The sequence below is a fragment of the Zophobas morio genome, unplaced genomic scaffold (assembly GCF_036711695.1).
Source record: "Zophobas morio isolate AGI-343-1 ecotype UQ-CSIRO unplaced genomic scaffold, CSIRO_AGI_Zmor_V1 ptg000028l, whole genome shotgun sequence".
Taxonomy (NCBI): domain Eukaryota; kingdom Metazoa; phylum Arthropoda; class Insecta; order Coleoptera; family Tenebrionidae; genus Zophobas; species Zophobas morio.
This window is the reverse complement of record NW_026972133.1, coordinates 4,855,608-4,878,452: the sequence shown is the minus strand read 5'-3', so window position 1 is coordinate 4,878,452 and position 22,845 is coordinate 4,855,608. Positions and strand designations below refer to the sequence as shown.

The window sequence follows — 22,845 nt, the reverse complement described above, 5'->3', positions numbered from 1 at the left end:
ACCCGTTTAGAGACAACCTGGAGTGGTTAGCGCGTGCTACTAACTGGGCTAAACTCACCGCCACCGCCTCCCTAGGAGTAATCCACCGGGGGCATGAGCAGGAAGCTTTGACTCTGATGCAAAGCTACCTGCCCAAGGAAGTGGCACCCAGTTCCGGGTACTCGGAAGGGGGCGGTTTGTACGCTTTGGGGCTCATCCACGCCAATCACGGGGCCAACATAATCGACTACCTCCTCACCCAACTTAAAGACGCCCAAAACGAGGTACTTCAGCGATTTTTGGTAATTTTGGTCGAATTTGAAACGATTTTTTGGCAGATGGTACGTCATGGGGGTTGTTTGGGTCTGGGTTTGGCGGCCATGGGTACCCACAGACAAGACGTCTATGAACAACTGAAGTTCAATTTGTACCAAGACGACGCCAACACGGGCGAGGCCGCTGGTATCGCGATGGGTATGGTCATGTTGGGGTCGAAAAACCCGTCAGCTATTGAAGACATGGTGGCGGTGAGTACCACATTTTTTTTGTATTAAACAAGACAAAAATATAATTTATTTTTGTTGTTTCTTTGAAGTGCTAAAAATGATAAATTTCAAACAAAAGACATAACCGAACTTCTTCATCAACATAAAACAAAACCCCGCTTGTTTTCCTCACACTGGCAATTTTTATTAACGAGAAAATTATTACGCCTCATCCACAATTTACCTGTGCCGCTTTTCTCCGTCAATTCTCCCCCTCGTAACCTTCCTAATTATACATTAAAGGAAGCCAAGTAAAAACAATAACGTTTTATGATGTGCGTCTCAGCGATAAACCTTTATTACCTGCATTTTAACAAACATTAACGGGGCAATAAAGCAAAACCTATACTTTACGCCGAACCAAAAAACCGAGTCGCTTTTCCGCCTCGGTGGATTTATTGATGCGCCGCTACAGTGTAAACAAACGCTCGTGTCGGGATCCTTACAGTATTATTGTATCAAACACAATAATTAAAGTACGGTATTCAAAATATTTTCACTCAGACATTTGCGCCCGGGAGCGCACAACGCCGTGCCAACAATGTCGAAAATGTTCGCAGCGATGTTCCGCGCCACAAAGCGCTCGTTAAGGGGAAAAATTAAGCGGGGGCCGTCTTGACGATTATTTTTCTAATTGCGAGCTTAAAAAGCGATCCGCTTAGAGAAATGGCCAATTTTACGGTCTCTGTACTGTTTCGTAGTCGGGCGAACGTGATTATGGGTGTGGAATTAACGAAGGGGAGTGGGTGGGTTTGAAATGTCGGAGTGGATCGTCTCGCTCGTCGCTCGAGCTCTATATGTTATGGACTTTGGTTGCAAATGTATAGATGTAAAATATTTCAGTAGATTTATTAATAAAGCGGTATTAATATAAATCGATCAATTGCTAGTTTAGGAAAATTTTGCTTCTTTGATTTAATGTGGAAATTTTTAGAAATACCGACATAACTTCGAACGATAAATCCGCAGTGTTTACAAACAATTTAATGTATAATTACATTGTAGCGTTTCCAGAATGAAATATCGTTTGCAACTACAGTAATAAACATCAAACGTTGACAGATTGGTTAAAGAAAAATCAGAGAAACTCCAAAAATTTTCTTCAGTTTTTCATTTTGTTTTGTTCCTTCATTTTTTCGAGCTTTCAAGTTTCAGTTTTTCCATTTTGCAATTTTTCGTTCGAATTTTTTGTTTTCTTTATTATTCATCAGTTTTTCAATTTGCAATCTTTCCGTTTTTCGTTTTTTTTTTCTTTAGTTTTACGATATCTCTTCAAGTTTTCATTATTTAATTTTCCAGTTTTCCGTTTTTGCAACTTTTCAACGTTTAAATTTTTAGATTTTGCAGTTTTCCGAATTGAAATTTCACGAGTTTTCAAAAAATTGTTGAAAGAAAACTACGTACATAAAGAAAAAAAAAATAAGGACCACCCACCCGCCCCAATCTCAATTGTGATGAGTTTCATATATTTTCTTGTAGAGAAATCAGCATTTTGCAACTAAACTCCACCCTTCAGCTCACAATGAATAAAACATTCATCAGAATTGAGAAGGGGTGGGTGGGCGGGGCTTATTTTTGTCCATTTTTTTCTTATTATATGAAGTCTTCTTTTTCCAACAAGAAACTGAAAACATTTTTAGCTATCCTGTTGTTGAAAGAAAACTCTGTATATTCATAAAAAAACAAAGATTAAAAATTCTTGCAATAACCAAGTAAAATAGGAAAATAATTTCCAAAATCACCGAAAAAAGACGATGTGTTCAAGAATTATTTTTGAACATTAAGAATCGGAGTTTATATTTGATTTAGTTCCTTACGTAGCTGATGAAAACGGAAAATATTTTCAAAAAAATTCCAAAAATATTTTAAAATTAGCTTTATTTATTTACAAACTACAGATGAATCTAGACTCATTTTAGCCCGATTTCTTCAAAAATCTTAAACATTTTTTTTTGTATTTTAAATATTTTCTAAAATAAAAAACTTAATGGGAGCTCTATTCCGGTGGAAAAAAAGACCACTACACATAGAACTTCTCGTTAATTACGAAACTGAAGTTATTTTTACAATAAATCTTGAAATAAACGAGTAAAATAGGAAAGTAGTTTACAAAATGTTCCAAAAATAAAAAAACGGGCTCCAGATCAGCGGAAAGAAGACCACGTGGGCAAGATTTTTTTTTCCAATACTAAAAATCCGAGCTTATTTTTTATTTAGTTGCTTGCGTAGCCGATAAAACGGAAAAATATTTTGAAAAAAAAAAATCCAAAAAAATGGTGAAATGAGATTTCCTCAAAAATTAAGAACAAGAGTTTTTTTATTCCAAAAATTTTCCAAAAAAAAAAGGTTAATGTGAGCTCCATTCCGGTGGAAAAAAGGACCGACCACCACATAGAGAATGTCTCATTAATTACGAAACTGAACTCACTTTTACAAACATTATTGGATTAACCGCGAAAAATAGGAACATAATTTTCAAAATTTTCCAAAATAATAAAAAAGGCTCCAGATCACCGGAAAAGAAAACGATATGGGCAAGAATTTTTTTTCGGACATTGAGAATCAGCCTATTTTTGATTTAGTTCCTTGCGTAGCCGATAATCCACAAAAATATTTTCAAAAAAAAATCCAAAACATACTAAAATGAGCTTTATTCGAAAGGAAGAAAGTACAAAACTGCGAAGTATTCTCTACAGATTACAAATGAATCTAGAATCATTTTGGCCCGATTTCCCCAAAAGTTAGAAATATGTTTTTTTATTACAAAAATTTTCCAAAAAAAGTTAATGTGAATTCCGGTGGAAAAAACGACCACCACACAGAGAATTTCTCGTTAATTACGAAACTGAAATAATTGTTACAAAAAATCTTGAAGTAACCGAGTAAAATAGGAAAGTATTTTCCAAAATTTTCCAAAAAAGTAAAAAACGGGCTCCGGATCAGCCGAAAGAAAACGATATGAGCAAGATTTTTTTTTCGGACATTGAGAATCAGCCTATTTTTGATTTAGTTCCTTGCGTAGCCGATAAACCAGAAAAATATTTTCAAAAAAAAAAAATCTAAAAAGTGCTGAAATGAGCTTTATTCGAAAGGAAGGAAGTTCTGGTTTACAAAGAATTCTCTACTGATTATAAATGACTTTAGAATCATTTTAGCCCGACTTCCTCAAAAATTAAAAACAGAGTGTTTTTATTCAAAAAATTTTCCAAAAAAAGTTAACCAAATTCCATTCCGGTGGAAAAAAAGGACCGACCACCACATAGAGAATGTCTCGTTAATTACGATACTGAATTCATTTTTACAAATTTTCTTGGAATAACCGCGTAAAATAGGAAAATATTTTTTTAAATATTCCAAAATAATAAAAAAGGCTCCAGATCACCGGAAAAGAGAACGATGTGGTCAAGAATGTTTTTCGAACGTCAAGAATCTGGGTTTATTTTAGATTCAGTTCCTTGCGTCGCCGTTAAAATGGAAAAATATTTTCAAAATAAAATTCAAAAAATATAAAAATGAGCTTTATTCGAAAGAAAGGAAGTGCGAAATTACTAAATATTCTCTACAAATTACAAATGAATGGAGAATCATTTTAGCTCGATTTCCTCAAAAATTAAAAATATGATTTTTTTTTTACAAAAATTTTCCAAAAAAAAGTTAATGTGAGGTGTATTTCGGTGAAAAAAGGACCACCACATGGAAAATTATTCGTTGATTACGGAACTGGAGTCATTTTTACTATAAGCCTTTGAGTAACCGCGTAAAATAGGAAAGTAATTTCCAAAATTTTCCAAAATAATAAAACCGGCTTGAGATCACCGGAGAAAGAAGACGATGTGGTCAAGATTTTTTTCAAACATTAAGAATCTTAGCTTAGATTTAGTTCCTTGCGTAGCCGATAAAATGGAAAAATATTTTCAAAAAAAAAAAAAATCCAAAAAATACTAAAATGAGCTTTATTCGAAAGGAAGTGCGAAATTGCAAAGTATTCTCTACAGATTACAACCGAATTTAAAATCATTTTAGTCCGACTTCCTCAAAAATTAAAACCACTCTTTTTTTATTCCAAAAATTTTCCAAAAAAAGTTAATGTGAATTCCGGTGGAAAAAACGACCACCACATAGAGAATTTCTCGTTAATTACGAAACTGAAGTAATTGTTACAAAAAATCTTTAAGTAACCGAGTAAAATAGGAAAGTATTTTCCAAAATTTTCCAAAAAAGTAAAAAACGGGCTCCGGATCAGCGGAAAGAAAACGATATAAGCAAGAATTTTTTTTCGGACATTGAGAATCAGCCTATTTTTGATTTAGTTCCTTGCGTAGCCGATAAACCAGAAAAATATTTTCAAAAAAAAAATATCCAAAAAGTGCTGAAATGAGCTTTATTCGAAAGGAAGGAAGTTCTAGTTTACAAAGAATTCTCTACAGATTATTAGAATCATTTTAGCCAGACTTCCTCAAAAATTAAAAACAGAGTGTTTTTATTCAAAAAATTTTCCAAAAAAAGTTAACCAAGTTCCATTCCGGTGGAAAAAAGGACCGACCACCACATAGAGAATGTCTCGTTAATTACGATACTGAATTCATTTTTACAAACTTTCTTGGATTAATCTCGTAAAGTAGGAAAATAATTTTCAAAATTTTCTAAAATAATAAAAAAGGCTTCAGATCAACGGAAAAGAGAACGATATGGTCAAGAATGCTTCTCGAAGATTAAGAATCTGGGCTTATTTTTTATTTAGTTTCTTGTGTGGCCGATAAAACGGAAAAATATAAAAAAAAAATCCAAAAAATACTAAAATGTAAAATGGGAAAATAATTTCCAAAGTTTTCCAAAATAAAACCGGCTCTGGATCACCGGGAAAGAGGACGATGTGGTAAAGATTTTTTTTGAACATTAAAAATCTTGGCTTAGTATTGATTTAGTTTCTGGAGTGGCCGATAAAATGGAAAAATATTAAAAAAAAAAATCCGAAAAATACAAAAATGACCTTTATTCTTAAGGAAGGAAGTGCGAAATTTCAAAGTATTCTCTACAGATTACAAACGAATTTAGAATCATTTTAGCCCGACTTCCTCAAAAATTAAAAGCACTTTTTTTATTCCAAAAATTTTCCAAAAAAAGTTAATGTGAGCTCTATTCCCGTGGGAAAAGGGGACTACCCCATAGAAAATTTTACGTTGATAATGAAACTGAAGTTAGTTTTACAATAAATCTTGGAGTAACCGAGAAAAATAAGAAAATAATTTCCAAAATTTTTCCAAAAAAATTAAAAATATGATTTTTTTTTTACAAAAATTTGCCAAAAGTAAGTTAATGTGAGACGTATTTCTGTGAAAAAAAAGGATGAGCAGATGGAGAATTATTCGTTAATTACGAAACTGGAGTAATTTTTACAATAAGCCTTTGAGTAACTGAGTAAAATGGAAAAATAATTTCCAAAATTTTACAAAATAATAAAACGGGCTCTAGATCACCCAGAAAGAGGACGATGTTGTCAAGAAGTTTTTCGAACATTAAGAATCTCAGATTATTTTTGATTTTGTTCCTTAAAACGGAAAAATACTTTCAAAAAAATTTCCAAAAAAATACTAGAATGAACTTTATTTGAAAGGAAGGAAGTGCAAAATTACAACTGAATCTAGAATCATTTGAGCCTGATTTCCTCAAAAATTAAAAATATGATATTTTTTTTTTATAAAAATTTTCCAAAAAAAGTTTATGTGAGCTCTATTTCCGTGAAAAAAAGGATCACCACATAGAGAATTATTCGTTATTTACGTAACTGAAGTCATTTTAGGGATGATTTTTAAAGTAACCGAGAAAAATGGGAAAGTAATTTCCAAAATTTTCCAAAAGAGTAGTAAAACCGGCTCCAGATCACGGAGAAAGACGGCAATTTGGTTAAAATTTTCTTGCAAACATTAAATATCTGCGTTTATTTTATATCTAATTCCTTGCGTACCCGAAAAAACGGAAAAATATTTTCCAAAGAAAATTCAGAAAATATAACTGTGAGCTTTATTTGAAAGGAAGGATGTGCAAAATTACAACTGAATCTAGGATCATTTTAGCCCGATTTTCTCAAAAATTAAAAACATGATTTTTTTTTATAAAAATGTTCCAAAAAAAGTTAATGTGAGCTCTATTTCCGTGAAAAAAAAGATCACCACATTTAGAATTATTCGTTATTTACGTAACTGAAGTCATTTTAGGAATGATTTTCAAAGTAACCGAGAAAAATGGGAAAGTAATTTTCAAAATTTTCCAAAAAAGTAATAAAACCGGCTCCAGATCACGCAGAAAGAAGGCGATTTGGTTAAAAATTTCTTGCAAACATTAAATATCTGAGTTTATTTTATATTGAGTTTCTTGCGTAGCCGATAAAACGGAAAAATATTTTCCAAAAAAAATTCAAAAAAATATAATTATGAGCTTTATTTGGAAGAACGTAAGTTCGAAATTACTAAATATTCTCTACAAATTACAAATGAATGGAGAATCATTTTAGCCCGATTTCCTCAAAAATTAAAAATATGATTTTTTTTTCACAAAAATTTTCCAAAAAAAAAGTTAATGTGAGGTGTATTTCGGTGAAAAAAAGGATCAGCACATGGATAATTATTCGTTAATTACGAAACTGGAGTGATTTTTACAATAAGCCTTTGAGTCACTGAGGAAAATGGAAAAATAATTTCCAAAATTTTCCAAAATAATAAAACCGGATCTAGATCACCCAGAAAGAGGATAATGTGGTCAAGAATTTTTTTCGAACATTAAGAATCTCAGATTATTTTTGGTTTTGGTCCTTACGTAGCTCATATAAAGTAACCGAGAAAAATGGGAAAGTAATTTCCAAAATTTTCCAAAAAAGTAATAAAACCGGCTCCAGATCACGGAGAAAGGCGGCGATTTGGTTAAAAATTTCTTGCAAACATTAAATATCTGAGTTTATTTTATATTTAGTTCCTTGCGTAGCCGAAAAAACGGAAAAATATTTTCCAAAAAAAATTCAAAAAATATAATTATGAGCTTTATTTGGAAGAAAGTAAGTGCGAAATTACTAAATATTCCCTACAAATTACAAATGAATGGAGAATCATTTTAGCCCGATTTCCTCAAAAATTAAAAATAATGATTTTTTTTACAAAAATTTTCCAAAAAAAAGTTAATGTGCGACGTATTTCTTTGAAAAAAAGGATCAGCAGATGGAGAATTATTCGTTGATTACGAAACTGGAGTCATTTTTACAATAAGCCTTAGAGTAAATGAATAAAATGGAAAAATAATTTCCAAAATAATAAAAACGGCTCTAGATCACCCAGAAAGAGGACGACGTGGTCAAGAATTTTTTTCGAACATTAAGAATCTCAGATTATTTTTGATTTTGTTCCTTACGTAGCTCATAAAACGGAAAAATACTTCCCAAAAAATTTTCAAAAAAATACTAAATTGAACTTTATTTGAAAGGAACGAAGTGCAAAATTACAACTGAATCTAGAATCATTTTAGCCCGATTTCCTCAAAAATTAAAAATATGATTCTTTTTTTATAAAAATTTTCCAAAAAAAGCTAATATGAGCTCTATTTCCGTGAAAAAAAGGATCACAACATGGAAAATTATTCGTTGATTACGAAAGTGGTGTGATTTTTACAATAGGCCTTTGAGTAACTGCGTGAAATGGGAAAATAATTTCCAAAATTTTCCAAAAAAAAGTAATAAAATCAAGGCCAGATCACCCGAGAAAGAGGACGCTGTGGTCAAGATTTTTTTTCGAATATTGAGAATCTTAGCTTATTTTTGATTTAGTTCCTTGTGTAGCCGTTAGAACGGAAAAATATTTTCAAAAAAATCCAAAAATATAAAAATGAGCTTTATTCGAAAGAAAGGAAATGCGAAATTACTAAATATTCTCTATAAATTACAAATGAATGGAGAATCATTTTAGCCAGATTTCCATTAAAATTAAAAATATGTTTTTTTTTACAAAAAAATTTCCAAAAAAAGTTAATGTGAGCTCTATTTCCGTGAAAAGAAGAATCACCACATGGAGAATTATTCGTTGATTACGAAAGTGGTGTGATTTTTGCAATAAGCCTTTGAGTAACTGCGTGAAATGGGAAAATAATTTCCAAAATTTTCCAAAAAAAAAGTAATAAAACGAAGGCCAGATCACCCGAGAAAGAGGACGATGTGGTCAAGATTTTTTTTCGAATATTGAGAATCTGAGCTTATTTTTTATTTAGTTCCTTGCGTAGCCGTTAAAACGGAAAAATATTTTCAAAAAAAAATCCAAAAATATAAAAATGAGCTTTATTCAAAATAAAGGGAATGCGAAATTACTAAACATTCTCTATAAATTGTTGCAAATGAATGGAGAATCATTTTAGCCAGATTTCCATTAAAATTAAAAATGTTTTTTTTTTATAAAAAAATTTCCAAAAAAAGTTAATGTGAGCTCTATTTCCGTGAAAAAAAGGATCACCACATGGAGAATTATTCGTTGATTACGAAAGTGGTGTGATTTTTACAATAAGTCTTTAAGTAACTGCGTGAAATGGGAAAATAATTTCCAAAATTTTCCAAAAAAAAAGGTATTAAAACGAAGGCCAGATCACCCGAGAAAGAGGACGATGTGGTCAAGATTTTTTTTCGAATATTGAGAATCTGAGCTTATTTTTGATTTAGTTCCTTGCGTAGCCGTTAAAACGGAAAAATATTTTCAAAAAAAAAATCCAAAAATAAAAAAATGAGCTTTATTTGAAAGAAAAGAAATGCAAAATTACTAAATATTGTCTATAAATTGCATATGAATGGAGAATCATTTTAGCCAGATTTCCATTAAAATTAAAAATTTTTTTTTTTTACAAAAAAATATCACCACATAGAGAATTCTTTGCTATTTACGAAACTGAAGTCATTTTTGTAATCATTCTTGAAGTAACCAAGAAAAATGGAAAAGTAAATTCCCAAATTTTCCAAAAAAGTAATAAAACTAAAAATTTTTTTTTATCAAAAAATTGTCAAAACAAAAAAATTAAAGTGAATTTTATTTCAGTGGAAAAAAGGGTCATAGAAAATTTCTCGTTAATTACGAAACTGAAGTCATTTTTTTTTTACAATAATTCTTGAAATAACAAAAAAAAAGGAAAACTTTTTCAAAAATTTGCTGCCAGCTTATTTTTGTTACTTATGTAGCCGATAAAACGGAAAATATATATATATATATATAAAAAAATAAATAAAAATGCTAAAATGAAGTAAAGAATGTGCTGGTTTACTAATTTCCTCAAAATTGAATGAAGGGTTTTTTTATGCCAGAAATTTTGCAAAAATGTAATAAAACGGGCTTCAGATGAGGGGGAAGATGACGACAGCGTCAAGAAACAAATTGTATTATACTTGTTTTGCTTTGTACATTTAGAAAATAAGAGCTCAGAATTATGCTGAGAATTATTTCATAAATAAAATATTTGATTCTGTGGAGGAATTTCTTGAAAATAATTTTAATATATATTTTTTTATATACATAATGAAAATAAAAGTTGAATCGTGTTGACAATTATTTCATAAATAAAATATTTATTCTGTAGAGGAATTTCTTGAAAATAATTTTAATATATAATATATTTTTTATCTATAATGAAAATGAAAGTTTCAAATTTCATTAAGATTTGATCTAATAGCACAAACACACATGATTATTTTTAGATTGACCACCACTTCGGAAATGCCGGGCATTCAGACAAGACTTTTTTCAATCATTATTCTTATTATTATTACATTCACATGTAATAAAAAATTTTCACTTTTTCCGTGGCGCCCAAAACCTACGCACTCTTACCCCCGCGAACTTCTTCATTGTCGCCGCGCCAATAATAATTGTCGTTCGGAAAGTTGGCAATTTCCGCACGCAAAAACGGCTCGCAATTAATCATCGGGCCGCGTACAAAGGCCGAAACTATCGACGTGTGCGTTGTTGAGCCGGTCCTTGTGAAAGCATTCCGATTCGCGTCGGCTTTCATAAAGGAGCTGACACCAGCTGAAAAGGAACGGTGAAGAGGTGGCACTTAAAATCTCATATGATGGCGTATCTGCGAAAGCTTTTGCATTTGGAGAAAATTGGATGACACGTGAATGCCATATTGTCGGAGATGTCATATACATGTATCTACATGTTCGGATACAACGGGTGCATGCACAAAGGAGAAATTATGATGCTTGTTCGAGGTCCCACGGGAGGGTGAGGAGGTAATAAAGCGTTTCCGGGGGGGAATGGAGTCACGTTCGGGCAGGTGAGCGGGGGCTTGAGTCGCTGGGCGGAGGCAATGATAAAAGCAAAAAATGGGTTAGTTGGGAGCGCGGGCTCTGGGCTTTGTCGGAGATGTGATTTAAGCGCAAATATGCTGTTTGCGGATGGCGGTGTAGCGGAGTTTTTTCCTGGGGACTGGGGTTGTTGTTTGCTGGAAATATGGGGATGCGGTGAATATTGAGTTGATGAGTTGAGTAGTGGTAGTTTTTTTAGTGTAAATATGTGAAATGGGGCTTTTTATTAAAGGGAGAACTCGGCGAAGGTTTCATTTAAATTTTTCTTAATTTTGCATTTTTGTATATTAATTTTCACGGTTTAAAAATTTTATGGATTGCCTAATTTTTTACATTCAAAAGTATTAAATTATATAATTATTATTAAAAAAGCGGAAAAAAAAGCGACAAAAAACGAGACGACTTAAAAAAAAGAAGACGAAAAAGACGACCAAAAAGCGGCATCCAGAAAGAGGCGACAAAAAGGCGACAAGAAAGAGGCATGAAGAAAGGGGCGAGCACAACTAGCCAAAAAAAGGCGACCAAAAAAGATGACAAAAAAAGCATCAAATACGACAAACAAATTAACTAAAAAATGCGACAAAAAAAAGGCGACGAAAGAAAGGACGACAGAGGAAGGTGACAAAAAAAGAGGATAAAAAGGCGACAAATAAGAGGCGACAAAAAACCGTGGAAACAAGGCTTCAAAAAAAAGGCGGCGAAGAAAAGTCTACAAAAGAAAGCGATAAGAAAAAGACAAGAAAAATAAGCGCGAAGAAAAAAAGGCGAGAAGAAGAAAGGCGATAAGAAAGAGGCAAAAAAGAGGCGACTAATAAAAAGACGACAAGAGGCAATGGAAAAGAGACACCATAAAGCGGCATCCCGAAAAAGGCAACAAAAAAAAACAAAAACAAAGTGTTAAATCGAAAAAGATAAAAAAAGATAACGAAAGAAAGCAATAAAAAAGGCGTCAAGAAAGAGGCATGTGGAAATGGGCGAGAACAAAGAGGCAAAAAAAAGATGACAAAAGAAGGTGACAAGACAAATAAGAGGCGATTAGAAAGGGCGACAAAAAACGTGAAAATAAAGCTTCAAAAAAAGGTGGCGAAGAAAGGACGACAAAGGAAAGCAACAAAAAAAAAGACAACAAAAATGAGGCGATAAGAAAGAGACAAAAAAGAAGGCTATCAAAAAAAAGGCAACAAAGAAAGGACGATAGAGAAAGGCGTCAAAAAAGCCGACAGAAGACATTGACAAAAAAAAGCGGACAAGAAAAAAAAGCGCGAAGAAAGAATGCGACAAGAAAAAAAATTGTCAAGAAAAAAGACGACAAGGAGAAAGGCGATAAGAAAGAAAAGAGGCAAAAAAAAGAGGCGACTAAAAAAAAAGGCGACAAAAAGCAACGAAAAAGGCACGATCAAAAAGCGGCACCCCGAAAGAGGCGACAAAAAAGGCGAAAACAAAGTGTTAAAACAAAGAGTATAAAAGAAGACAACAAAAAAAGCCACAAAAAAGGCGTCAAGAAAAAGGCATGAGGAACGGGAGAGAACAAAGAGGTAAAAAAAGGCGACCAAAAAAGGTGACAAATCTAGGACGACAGAGGACGGTGACAAAAAAGAGGGGATAAAAAGGCGAAAAAAAAAAGGTGGCAAGGAAGAGGCGACAAGACGCATCAAAAAAAGGCGACAAGACGCATCAAAAAAAGGCTACAAAAAGACTACAAAGAAGAGAAAAAAAAGTAGAAATTTTAATAGTTTATTGATTTAATTTATTTTATTTGACTTGTGTAAAACTATGTTTGTAAATTTTTAATACCAATAAAGTATTGATTAATTGAGGATGACAGAGGAAACTGATAAAAAATGCGATAAAAAGGCAACAAGAAAGAGATGAAACGAAGGACGTGACATAGAAAGGATGACAAAAGAAGGCTACAAATAAGAGGCGATTAGAAAGAGGCGACAAAAAAAAGCGTGAAAACAAGGCTCCAATAAAAGGCTGCGAAGAAAAATGTACAAAAGAAAGCGATAAGAAAAAGACAAAAAAAGGCCATAAGAAAGAAACAATAAGAAAAAGCCAAGAAGAAAGAGGCGAGAACAAAGAAGCAAAAAAGGAAGCGACCAAAAAAGCAACAAAGAAAGGACGATAGAAAAAGCCGACAAAAGACAATGACAAGAAACACAAAAGTGACAAGAAAAAAAAACACGAAGAAAAAAGGCCATAAGAAAGAGGCAAAAGAAGAGGCGACTAAAAGAAAAAGCGGCAAGAGGCAACGAAAAAGAGACGACGAAATAAATGACGAAAGAGGCGACAAAGACGATAAAAAAAGGCAACAAAAGAAAGTGATAAAAAAGGCGACAAAAAAGAGGCATGAGGAAAGGGGCGAGAACAAAGAGACAAAAAAGGGGACCAAAAGAAGGTGACAAAAAGGGAATAAAAAGGCGAAAAGAAAAAGGCGGCAAGGAAGAGGCGACAAGACATAAAAAAATCGACAAAAAAAGGAAAGAAAATTGAAATTTTAATAGTTTATTGATTTAATTTATTGTATTTGACTTGTGTAAAACTGTAGCTGTAAGTTTTTAACACCAATAAAGCATTGATTGATTGAGGATGACAGAGAAGGGAAAAAAAGGGATAAAAAGGTGACAAGAAAAACGCGACAGGAAAAAGGCAACAAAAAAAAAGAAAACAATGCGGTAAAAAAGGCGACAAAGAAAGGATGTCAAAAGAAGATGCCAAGAAAAAGGCGACAAATAAGAGGCGATTAGAAAGAGGCGACAAAAAAAACGTGAAAATAAGGCTTTTCAGAAAAAGGCAGCGAAGGAAGGACGACAAAGGAAAGCAAGAAAAAAAGACAACAAAAAAGAGGCGATAAGAAAGAAGCAACAAGAACAAGGCAAGATGAAAAAGGCAAGAAGGAAGAGGCGATAACAAAGAGACAAAGAAATTGAATCAAAGAAAGGGCGACAAAAAAACCGACAAATGACGATGAGGAAAAAAATGACGACAAATAAAATGTGCAAGAAAGGGGTGACAAAAAAAGATAAAAACAAACGAGAAATAAAGGCGACAAAGAAAGGGGACAAAAAAGACGATCAAAAAGAGGCGACAGCAAAGAGACGAAAAAGGGCGACAAAAAAACAATGATATAAGATAGAGATAAAAAGAGGTGACGAAAAAAAGCGACAAAAAATGACCCAAAAAACGCAACAAAAAGTGGAAAACAAGAGGCGATAAAAAGGCGACAAGAGACAACGAAAAAGAGACGACGAAAGAGAGAATCAAAAAGCAATATCCAAAAAAGAGGCGACTGAAAAGGTGAAAACAAAGACGATAAAAAAATACAACAAAATAAAGCGACATGCAAGAAGCGATAAGAAAGAGGCATGAGGAAAGATGCGACAACAAAGAGACAAAAAAGGGAATAAAAAGGTGAAAAGAAAAAGGCGGCAAGGAAGGCGACAAGACGCTTAAAAAAAGCGACAAAAAGTCGACAAAAAAGGAAAAAAAATAGAAATTTTAATAGTTTATTGATTTGGATTTATTGTATTTGACTTGTGAAAAACTCTAGTTGCAAGCTTTTAACACCAATAAAGCATTGATTGATTGATTGTTTGAGGATGACAGAGAAATGATAAAAAAAGGGATAAAAAAGTGACAAGAAAGGGGCGACTAGAAAACGGCAACAAAAAAATTGTAAACAATGCGGTAAAAAAGGCGACAAAGAAAGAATGACAAAAGAAGGTGACAAGAAAAAGGTGACAAATAAGGCTTCAAAAAAAAAAGCGGCGAAGAAAGGACGACAAAGGAAAGCGACAAAAAAAGACAACAAAAAAGAGGCAATAAGAAAGAAGCAACAAGAACAGGACAGCATGAAAGAGGCAAGAAGAAAGAGACGATAACAAAGAGATAAAGAAATTGAAACAAAGAAAGGACGACAGAAAAAGGCGACAAAAAAAACGACAAATGACGGTGAGAAGAAAAAAGAGGAAAAAAAAATGTGTCAAGAAAGGAGTGACAAAAAAGATGAAAACAAACGAGAAATAAAGGCGACAAAGAAAGGAAACAAAAAAAAAACTACTAAAAAGAGGCAACCCCAAAGAGACGAAAAAAAGCGACAAAAAACAATGATATAATATAGAGATAAAAAGAGGTAACAAAAAAAAGCGACAAAAAATGACCCAAAAAAACGCAAGAAAAAGAGGAAAAAAAGAGGCGATAAAAAGGCGACAAGAGGCAACGAAAAAGAGACGACCAAAAAGGTGAAAACAAAGACGATAAAGAAAAGACAACAAAAGAAAGCGACAAGAAAGAGGCAAGATGAAAGGGGTGAGAACAAAGAGGAAAAAAAAGGTGACCAGAAAAAGGTGCCAAAAAAGTCGCTAAATGCAACGACAAATAAATCAACTAAAAATGCGACTCAAAAAAAGGCGACAAAGAAAGGATGACAGAGGAAGGTGAAAAAAAAGCGATAAAAAGGCAACAAGTAAAAAGCGACAAGAAAAACGCAACAAAAAAAATTGAAAAAGTGCGACAAAGAAAGAGGCGAAAAAAACGCGTGAAAACAAGGCTTCAAACAAAGGCGGCGGAGAAAGGACGACAAAAGAATGCGACAAGAAAACTACGACAAAAAAGAGGCGATAAGAAAGAAGCAATAAGAAAAAGGGAAGAATAAAGAGACAATAAGAAAGAGGTGAAAATAAAGAGACAAAAAAGGCGACTAACAAAGAAACGACGATAGAGAAAGCCGACAAAAAAGACAAGAAAGGAGCGACAAGAAAAGCTGAAAACAAGGCTGTAAAAAGAAGACGATAAAGAAAGGACGACAAATGAAGGGGACAAAAAAGAGGCTACAGACAACAAAGAGGCGAAAAAAGCCGGCAAAAAAGGGACGACACAAAACAGGGATAAAAAGAAGTGACGAAAAAAAGCTGCAAAAAGGACAAAAAAGCGTAACAAAAAGAGGCTATAAAAAAGAGGACAGAAAAATGCGACAACAAAAGGCGACAAGAGAAAAGACCATAAAAAAGGCGCCAAGAAAAAAAGGCTAGGCGCCAAGAAAGAGGCTCCGAGAATGAGGTGCCCAAGAAAGGCAAAAAAGCGGAAAAAAGGGCGACAAGAAAAATCAAGAAAAAAGGGTACTAAAAGAGGTGACAAAAAGAAGTCACTAAAAAATGTGACAGTAACAGGCACAAAGAAAGGATAACAAATAGAGGCCACAAAAAAGTGGACAAGAAATAGGAAACAAAAAAAGACCCATAAAAAAAGCCAAAAAGAAGACGACAAAGAAACAGCGACACACTCAAAAAGATAAAAAAAAAACGCCAAAAAATTAGATGCGCTTTTTTAGGCACGTAATTTTATCTAGAATAAAAGTATCCAATTTTTCTCTTGTGCCTTTTTTGTTGCCTTTTTCTGTCGCCTGTTTTTGTCGTGTTTTGTAATCTTGGTTTTTCGTCTTTCTTGTTTTAACGTCACCTTTTTTGTGTCCTCCATTAATTATTTGAGATTATGTTAAAACTGATGAAATTTCAGTGTACTTTTTTTTAATTTCATTCTCTTCATTCTCAGGGTCAATATTTTTGTTGCTTTTAGCTCGTCGAAAATGTTTGAATTTTAAGTTTTTTAATTTTCGGCCGTTATTTTTACGTATTCGTAGGATTTCGTATCCGTTGAGGAGCTGTCAGTGACCCCTCTTTGCATAAAAATTAATGTCCTTTCACCGCTATCATTAATTTAAAACTTCCACCCGAAATTAGGCGAGTGTTGATTTTGTGCGTGTTAAAATTCAACTTTCGTTTACCCGATAAAAGTTGTCTCCCTCGGGCATTATTTAATGAATATTACATAGAAATAATGTAATGAAGCGAACAGAAATTATTCGCCTAACTAATAAAACGTCAACAAAAAACCCTCCATTCTATTAATATTTCTCTAAAACGACAAGACAAACCCCGCCCGAAGTAAGTTTCCATTTTCGTTTTCTCCATTGTTCGCCGGTGTAAACCCGCTGCAGAACAATGCATCCGGCCAGAATTAATGAAAATATGCAAACATAAACAACCCCCTAAACGTTGCATATTTAACGCCCTCCCATCCCTACCCACTTAATGAAATTGTTAATGTAATCCTTCCGTCTTTATGCTCGCTCGAAAGCGAAAATCGAAGCCTCGGGCTTTCCGAAAAAAGGACTCTTACTCCACGTTAATAAATCGCTCTTGATGGGCGCTTTTTATTCGATAATCCACTCGAGAGAATCGACGCCCCGCAAAATAAAGCATTCATGTTGACCGAAACACCATGCAATATTAAAATACCCCCGGAAAACTTAATTCGAGCGCGATACTCGCCGAACAAACAATAACCTCATATCGGTGGGAAAAAAGACGAGCTTCCGAGCAACTTATGGAAGCGTTAATTGAATTCCGGACGTTTAGTTAAGTTTAAAGTTGCGTTTACTTTAAACGGATCGGGTTTAGGGGCGACGTGCGGGTCGTATAATGGACGTGTTTATAATTGGTTAAAAAATGCGTAGCGAAATGGCGCAGTCGGTAGGATATGACCAGTGGCGGCTCGTGACTATTTTGGTTGGGTCGGCCAGCAGTGAGTAACCCAAAGTTTTAAGACATAGAATACAAGAACCAGGGACCTCAAGTCAGTCATTATCTATAATTTGCTTCCTGTATGGTGTTAATTCATATAGTCCTAACAACTTGGTAAAACAAAATAAAAAATATTCTTCAAATAGGTATAAAGTAAAGCATATACTTATACAATATAAGCCATCTATAATAATAAAATAACGACAATAAGCTCAAATAAAAATGAAAATAACATTCAAGTTATAAAGTAACACATTCTAACAAAAAATATAACATGAAACGTCAACAACTATTTATTAGTAAAAAACAAAATTAAAAAAGTAAATTAGAAATTTTTATAAACCAATTCAATGCGTCTTTGTTTTGTATTGGCAAAGTGGTCAATTACTTGATTATAGAACTTTTGATCTTCCGTTAAGTTTGTAAGCACTTCTTTTTCTATTGCTAAAACGAATAATTTGGATAATCGATTTTGACTAATGGAGTTTCTAGTAAAATTTGTAATTCGCTTTAAAGCTGAAAAACTGCGTTCAACATATGCTGATGTGGATGGTAGGTATATGATTAAAATTAAAGACAGAAATAATTTCGGAGGCTTCTACATTTTCGTAAGTAGCATCATCAGGAGCAGGGTTGAGAAATTAGGAAGATGGCAAAAGAGCACGGTAACTCAATATGTCAATCGTACCAGACGACCAGAGGCAAAACTCTTTTTCTGAAGTTTTTTTGAATTTATTGTCAACATCATATTCAAAAATTAAACAATATCAACAAAATAGTTTGTTTTTTGACTTGCTCCCCGTCAGCCATTCATAATTTTCATACCATGCTGTATTAATTATTAATTATTAATATGCTATTGCACCGGAGCTGACGTTATTATTGCTCCGTGCTTCGATTAAATGTTGCATGCGCGGCTCCGAACGGGTCATTTCTTTTATATCCCAGGAATTGATCATCGTACGTTAAAAGTCGAAAGTCATTATTTAATAGATGTGTAACAGCATCAAAATTTAAATCAGTTACTAATGCTCTTACTAACTGTTGTCATTGTTACTGAAATTAGAAACAAACCTAAACCAATTTCATCCACGTGAAGACTGCAGAAATTCACAATATACAGACAGCGGCCGGCCGGTGCTGGTAGTGGGGAACCGCATGGAAAAGTGCACGGCAGAAGTGGAGTGATGAAACGTAATATTGTACGGTTTCATCGCTATTGCCTTCTAACTTATACAAACAGAAGGTGATAGCGCTATAACAACTTGATGTACTGCCAAAAGGCCGGCCGATTTTAGCAGACATTTGACCAATCACTGCTGCAGGCGCGTTAATCAGAGGGTATCAGACACGTATCAGTCTTTATAGCTATTTCTCTTTAATTCCGCTAAACAGAGAGCGATAGCAGATATGACATTATTCGACGTTTATTCTTGTAGTCGGCCGGCCTCAGCTGCTGCTCCTCGCAGTAAAAATATTTAAACTTCCCGGCACGATTTGTGCTTCCGAACGCAAGTGAATAAATTAGATAACGCTTTTTGTAATTAAAAAAATAATAACAACAGTAAAATCAGGTGATTTCAAAATAGCTTTAAATTATATTCTTGCGTTTAAAATAAAAATGAATCTCGCAAATTGACAAGTTCGGTGACAGACTCGGCCTGGCCTAACTGGCCCCCCCTGACGAGCCGCCACTGGATATGACGCTAAAGTAATTTACTTTGGGTGCGGAATACTGATTTATTTACGAAACTCGATTCGTCAGAGTATCAATTTTGCATTCAAGGTGTAGCCCTTCGGCTTATTTTCAGTCATGGCGCCGTGGGCGGCAATGCCGGTGGAGTATAATTGACTTTGGTAGGAATTAGTAAGCACTTTGTAATATTTACAAGCTTCTCAAGTCTCCGTTTATTTTGTAATTGTATCATTCGTCGTAACCTTCCGGTCGGTATCGGTTTTTTCCCTGACGGGGTAACAGTAATCCCGGAAACCATCCCGGAAATTCATAATCAGCTGCATTACTACTCTGGATTCATTTACATAAATTAATGAATACCGAATTGTATCGATCACTACTCGACATGAGCCTATATCTCCGATAATTGCAACCCTGGTATTAAAGCAGCGAGGTCTAAAAATACACCACTATAAGCTAATGATTTTTACATTCCATCGCGCTCAATTAGAAGCGCGGATTTTATCTGATCCGAATCAAAAAAATAACTAGCGTGACGGATTACTAGATTCAGTGATGGGCTTTTTTTGCTCCGGGTTAATTTCAGAATTGATTGAATTACGAAAAACAATAAATTAAAACGGAAGAGGGCGGAATAAAAAGGCGAAATAAACGCGCGCAGGGGAGCAATAATTAACTTTTTCTTTTATTATGGCCCCGGGCGACTTGCTATTCAATTTTGGAAGCGCAAAATTAAAATAAACTCGTTGTGAATATTCGAGTATGGATTGTTTTTCTTGTTCCGACTTAAGATAATGATTATAAACACGCGGAAAAACGACGCAAATAATGAATTCGATAAGAAATAGAAGGAAAAATTGGCGCAGTCGGTGGGATAAACCGAACCTCATTAAAGCGGTTAGAATAGAATAGGGCACGAACTAATTCGATGATGGAACGCGTTCATCAGTTTTCAATCTTCTTTGAGGTAATCCGAACCGATTTTAATTCCGAAAATAATACCGGTGTATTGTAGTTGGAAACGTTATCTGAGGCGACGTACCTGTCCGATAAGGAATGGTCGCTCTTGCTTGTCGCAGACGTCACGCTAATACCCTCCGAAATGAGAACCTCCGACCGGAATTAACTTTAAATCTCACTACCGAATGATTTAAGAGAACATTAAATCTCGTGTAATCACGCATCCAGAAGCGATTTATTTTTAGACCGCCATGCAGCCTTTAACGCTCGAATTTCAACAGCTTAAGCGCGTCAGGTCGTATCTTTTTTTAAGGCTGAATACAGTTTTAAAACCCATAACGCGAGAAGGTGTCTACACCTTGTAATTTTACGGGCGGCTCGTAACGAAATTTATGTTGTGTTTTTCTTTATAGTACGCCCAGGAGAGTCAGCATGAGAAGATCCTCAGAGGATTGGCGGTCGGCATAGCTTTCACCATGTACGGTCGGCTCGAGGAAGCCGATCCTTTGATCGAACAACTCACCTCCGACAAGGATCCCATCTTAAGAAGGTCGGGCATGTACACGCTAGCTATGGCTTACTGCGGAACGGGGCACAATCAGGCCATCAGGAAGCTCCTACATGTTGCAGTGAGTATACGAGCAAAAGGAAAAACTAGGGTTCTAAACATCACTTCTTTATTAATAATAAAACGGGTGAAGGATGTCAGAAGTCGTTTTTTAGTTAGCTGGAAAATTTTCACAAGTAGGATAGAGACTCGCGCGTTCCCCTTGGGCGTTGGTTAAACTCGTCTGCCAGTGACAGTAATATTAAAACAACAACCGAAACGCCAGCAATTGAATGAGGAACGTCACATTATGTTCGAAACGTCAAGTCGCTGATATTACAAACGTCTGAAACGTATTATTACGTTTTAATATGACGTATGCAAGTCATAAATGATGATTTCTGGACGCGAAAAGCAAAAATTGTGGAAACGGTTGCGAAAGTGGCGCAGTCGGTAGGATTCGTTTAATTATATCCGCTAAAAAACAAGTCTGGCTATATTTATGTACCCCTTTTCACTCGTTTTGAGCTAATATCGTGTCCGAGACCGTTGGCCCCAGCTGACGCCGTATTTATTGCACGCACAACCCCGCCATCGGATTTTAACCCCAACTTTCTTAATTAATTCATTAATCAACTTTGATGTCTTGGTATCTCGTCGCGATTTTCCAATTTTTATTAATTAGTTGTCTTAGTTTCGAGAAAATAGAGCCGTCGTTACGATTTTTTTCTTCCAGCGACAGGAAGTCGTTCTCTTTCGATAACGCAAACACGGCGTTATTGAATAAATGAATCCTAAATAAGCAACTGCTCGGCTACATTTAGAAATACAAAGCGCGACGTCTGACGTTTATTAAAGTCGTGGAGTTTTCAAAGAGGTGTCTCGAGTAATTAAGGCGACACTATTTTTTACGGCAGCGTTTTTCGTTTGTTTGTCGTAGAGGGACACTTTAATAATGTCGCGTTTATCGGGTTCTGACATCAACGCGGTAACAAAGGCATGAAATATTCAGGGATACAATAAGGCCGAGTGTGTTCGGGTGACGATGAAGACGTGGACGGTCCGAGGGGATCGAACAAGGAATGGTGGCCTTTGGAGAGTTAATTTTTTCGGCGTCGGAGGTATTTGTGGCTCGATTTATTAATTTATTGTTGGTTAAGCGAGTAAGGACGTTGAAAAGGTTATTTTTTACTTCGCGAGCGTAAGCAAGGGAAGTATTGTAATCGTGTCCGTCGGCCGACTCTCTATTTTTGCATTTTCTCGACCTATCATGACCCCTAAAGGACGTTTTCGTCTGAGGACTCTTCGATTTATTTTGGCAACAGTGTTTGTTTCCAACTATGAATAAAATTAACTAGAAAAAATGTCATAATATTTTTAACGACGCGTTTTATATATTACAAGCTGCTTACTGTTTCCTTCACTTTAATTCAGGTCACACGAATTACAGTTCGTCGTCTGAGAACTTGTTTGATCTACAGACCAGAGCGCACGCAGGCCAATGTCGACTCTAAGCGTTCGGAAACGATTATAAGCCGTGGTCTCATACACATCCTAACTGGTTCCGAACATAATTTCTGCTGTTTCAACTTTCGAATTCTCAGTTTTTCGAAATTTTAGTTTACTCTTATTTATTTTTCAATTTTTGGATTTTACAATTTCTCAATTTCTCGGTTTTCAGTTTTTCTCTTCAATTTTACGATTTTTAAATATTACGATTTTTCAATTTTTGACTTTTGTCGATTATTAAATTTTTTAATTTCTCAGTATTTGGACATTTCAGTTTTGGGAATTTTCAGTTTACTTTGTATTCAATTTTTCGATCTTATGATTTTGCAGGATTTTTTTAAGGTTTCGATATTTCGACTTCACTTTCTTGATTTTTCGATTTTTCAGTTTTTTGATTCGTCAGCTTTTATTTCATTTTTCAGTTTTTCGATACATCAGTTTTGGGGCTTTTCAATATTTCTGTTCTTCGACTTTTCCATTTTTGACTTCTGGATTTTTCGATGTGTCGACTTTTTACTTTTTCGATTTTTAAATTCTAGGTTTCTCAATTTTTTGATATTTTAATTTTTCAATATTTAAAATTTTAGATTTTTCGATTTCTCGATTTTTCATTTCAGCTCTTCCATATTTCAATTTTTCAAATGTTTCGATTTCTTAATCTTTCGATTTTTCGACTTCCCGATTTTAGATTTTCTGTTTTT

General features: G+C 34.3%; 1 protein-coding gene across 1 annotated transcript in view; it reads left to right on the top strand.

The window, feature by feature from the left end:
- LOC135137154 (26S proteasome non-ATPase regulatory subunit 1) overlaps positions 1 to 22,845 on the top strand; it is a 113,510-nt gene that overhangs the window by 1,906 nt on the left and 88,759 nt on the right. The window contains exons 6-8 of the mRNA XM_064066742.1: positions 11 to 263; positions 318 to 506; positions 20,502 to 20,717. Of these exons, the coding sequence (XP_063922812.1) occupies positions 11 to 263; positions 318 to 506; positions 20,502 to 20,717 (658 nt within the window). The remainder of the gene's footprint in view (positions 1 to 10; positions 264 to 317; positions 507 to 20,501; positions 20,718 to 22,845) is intronic.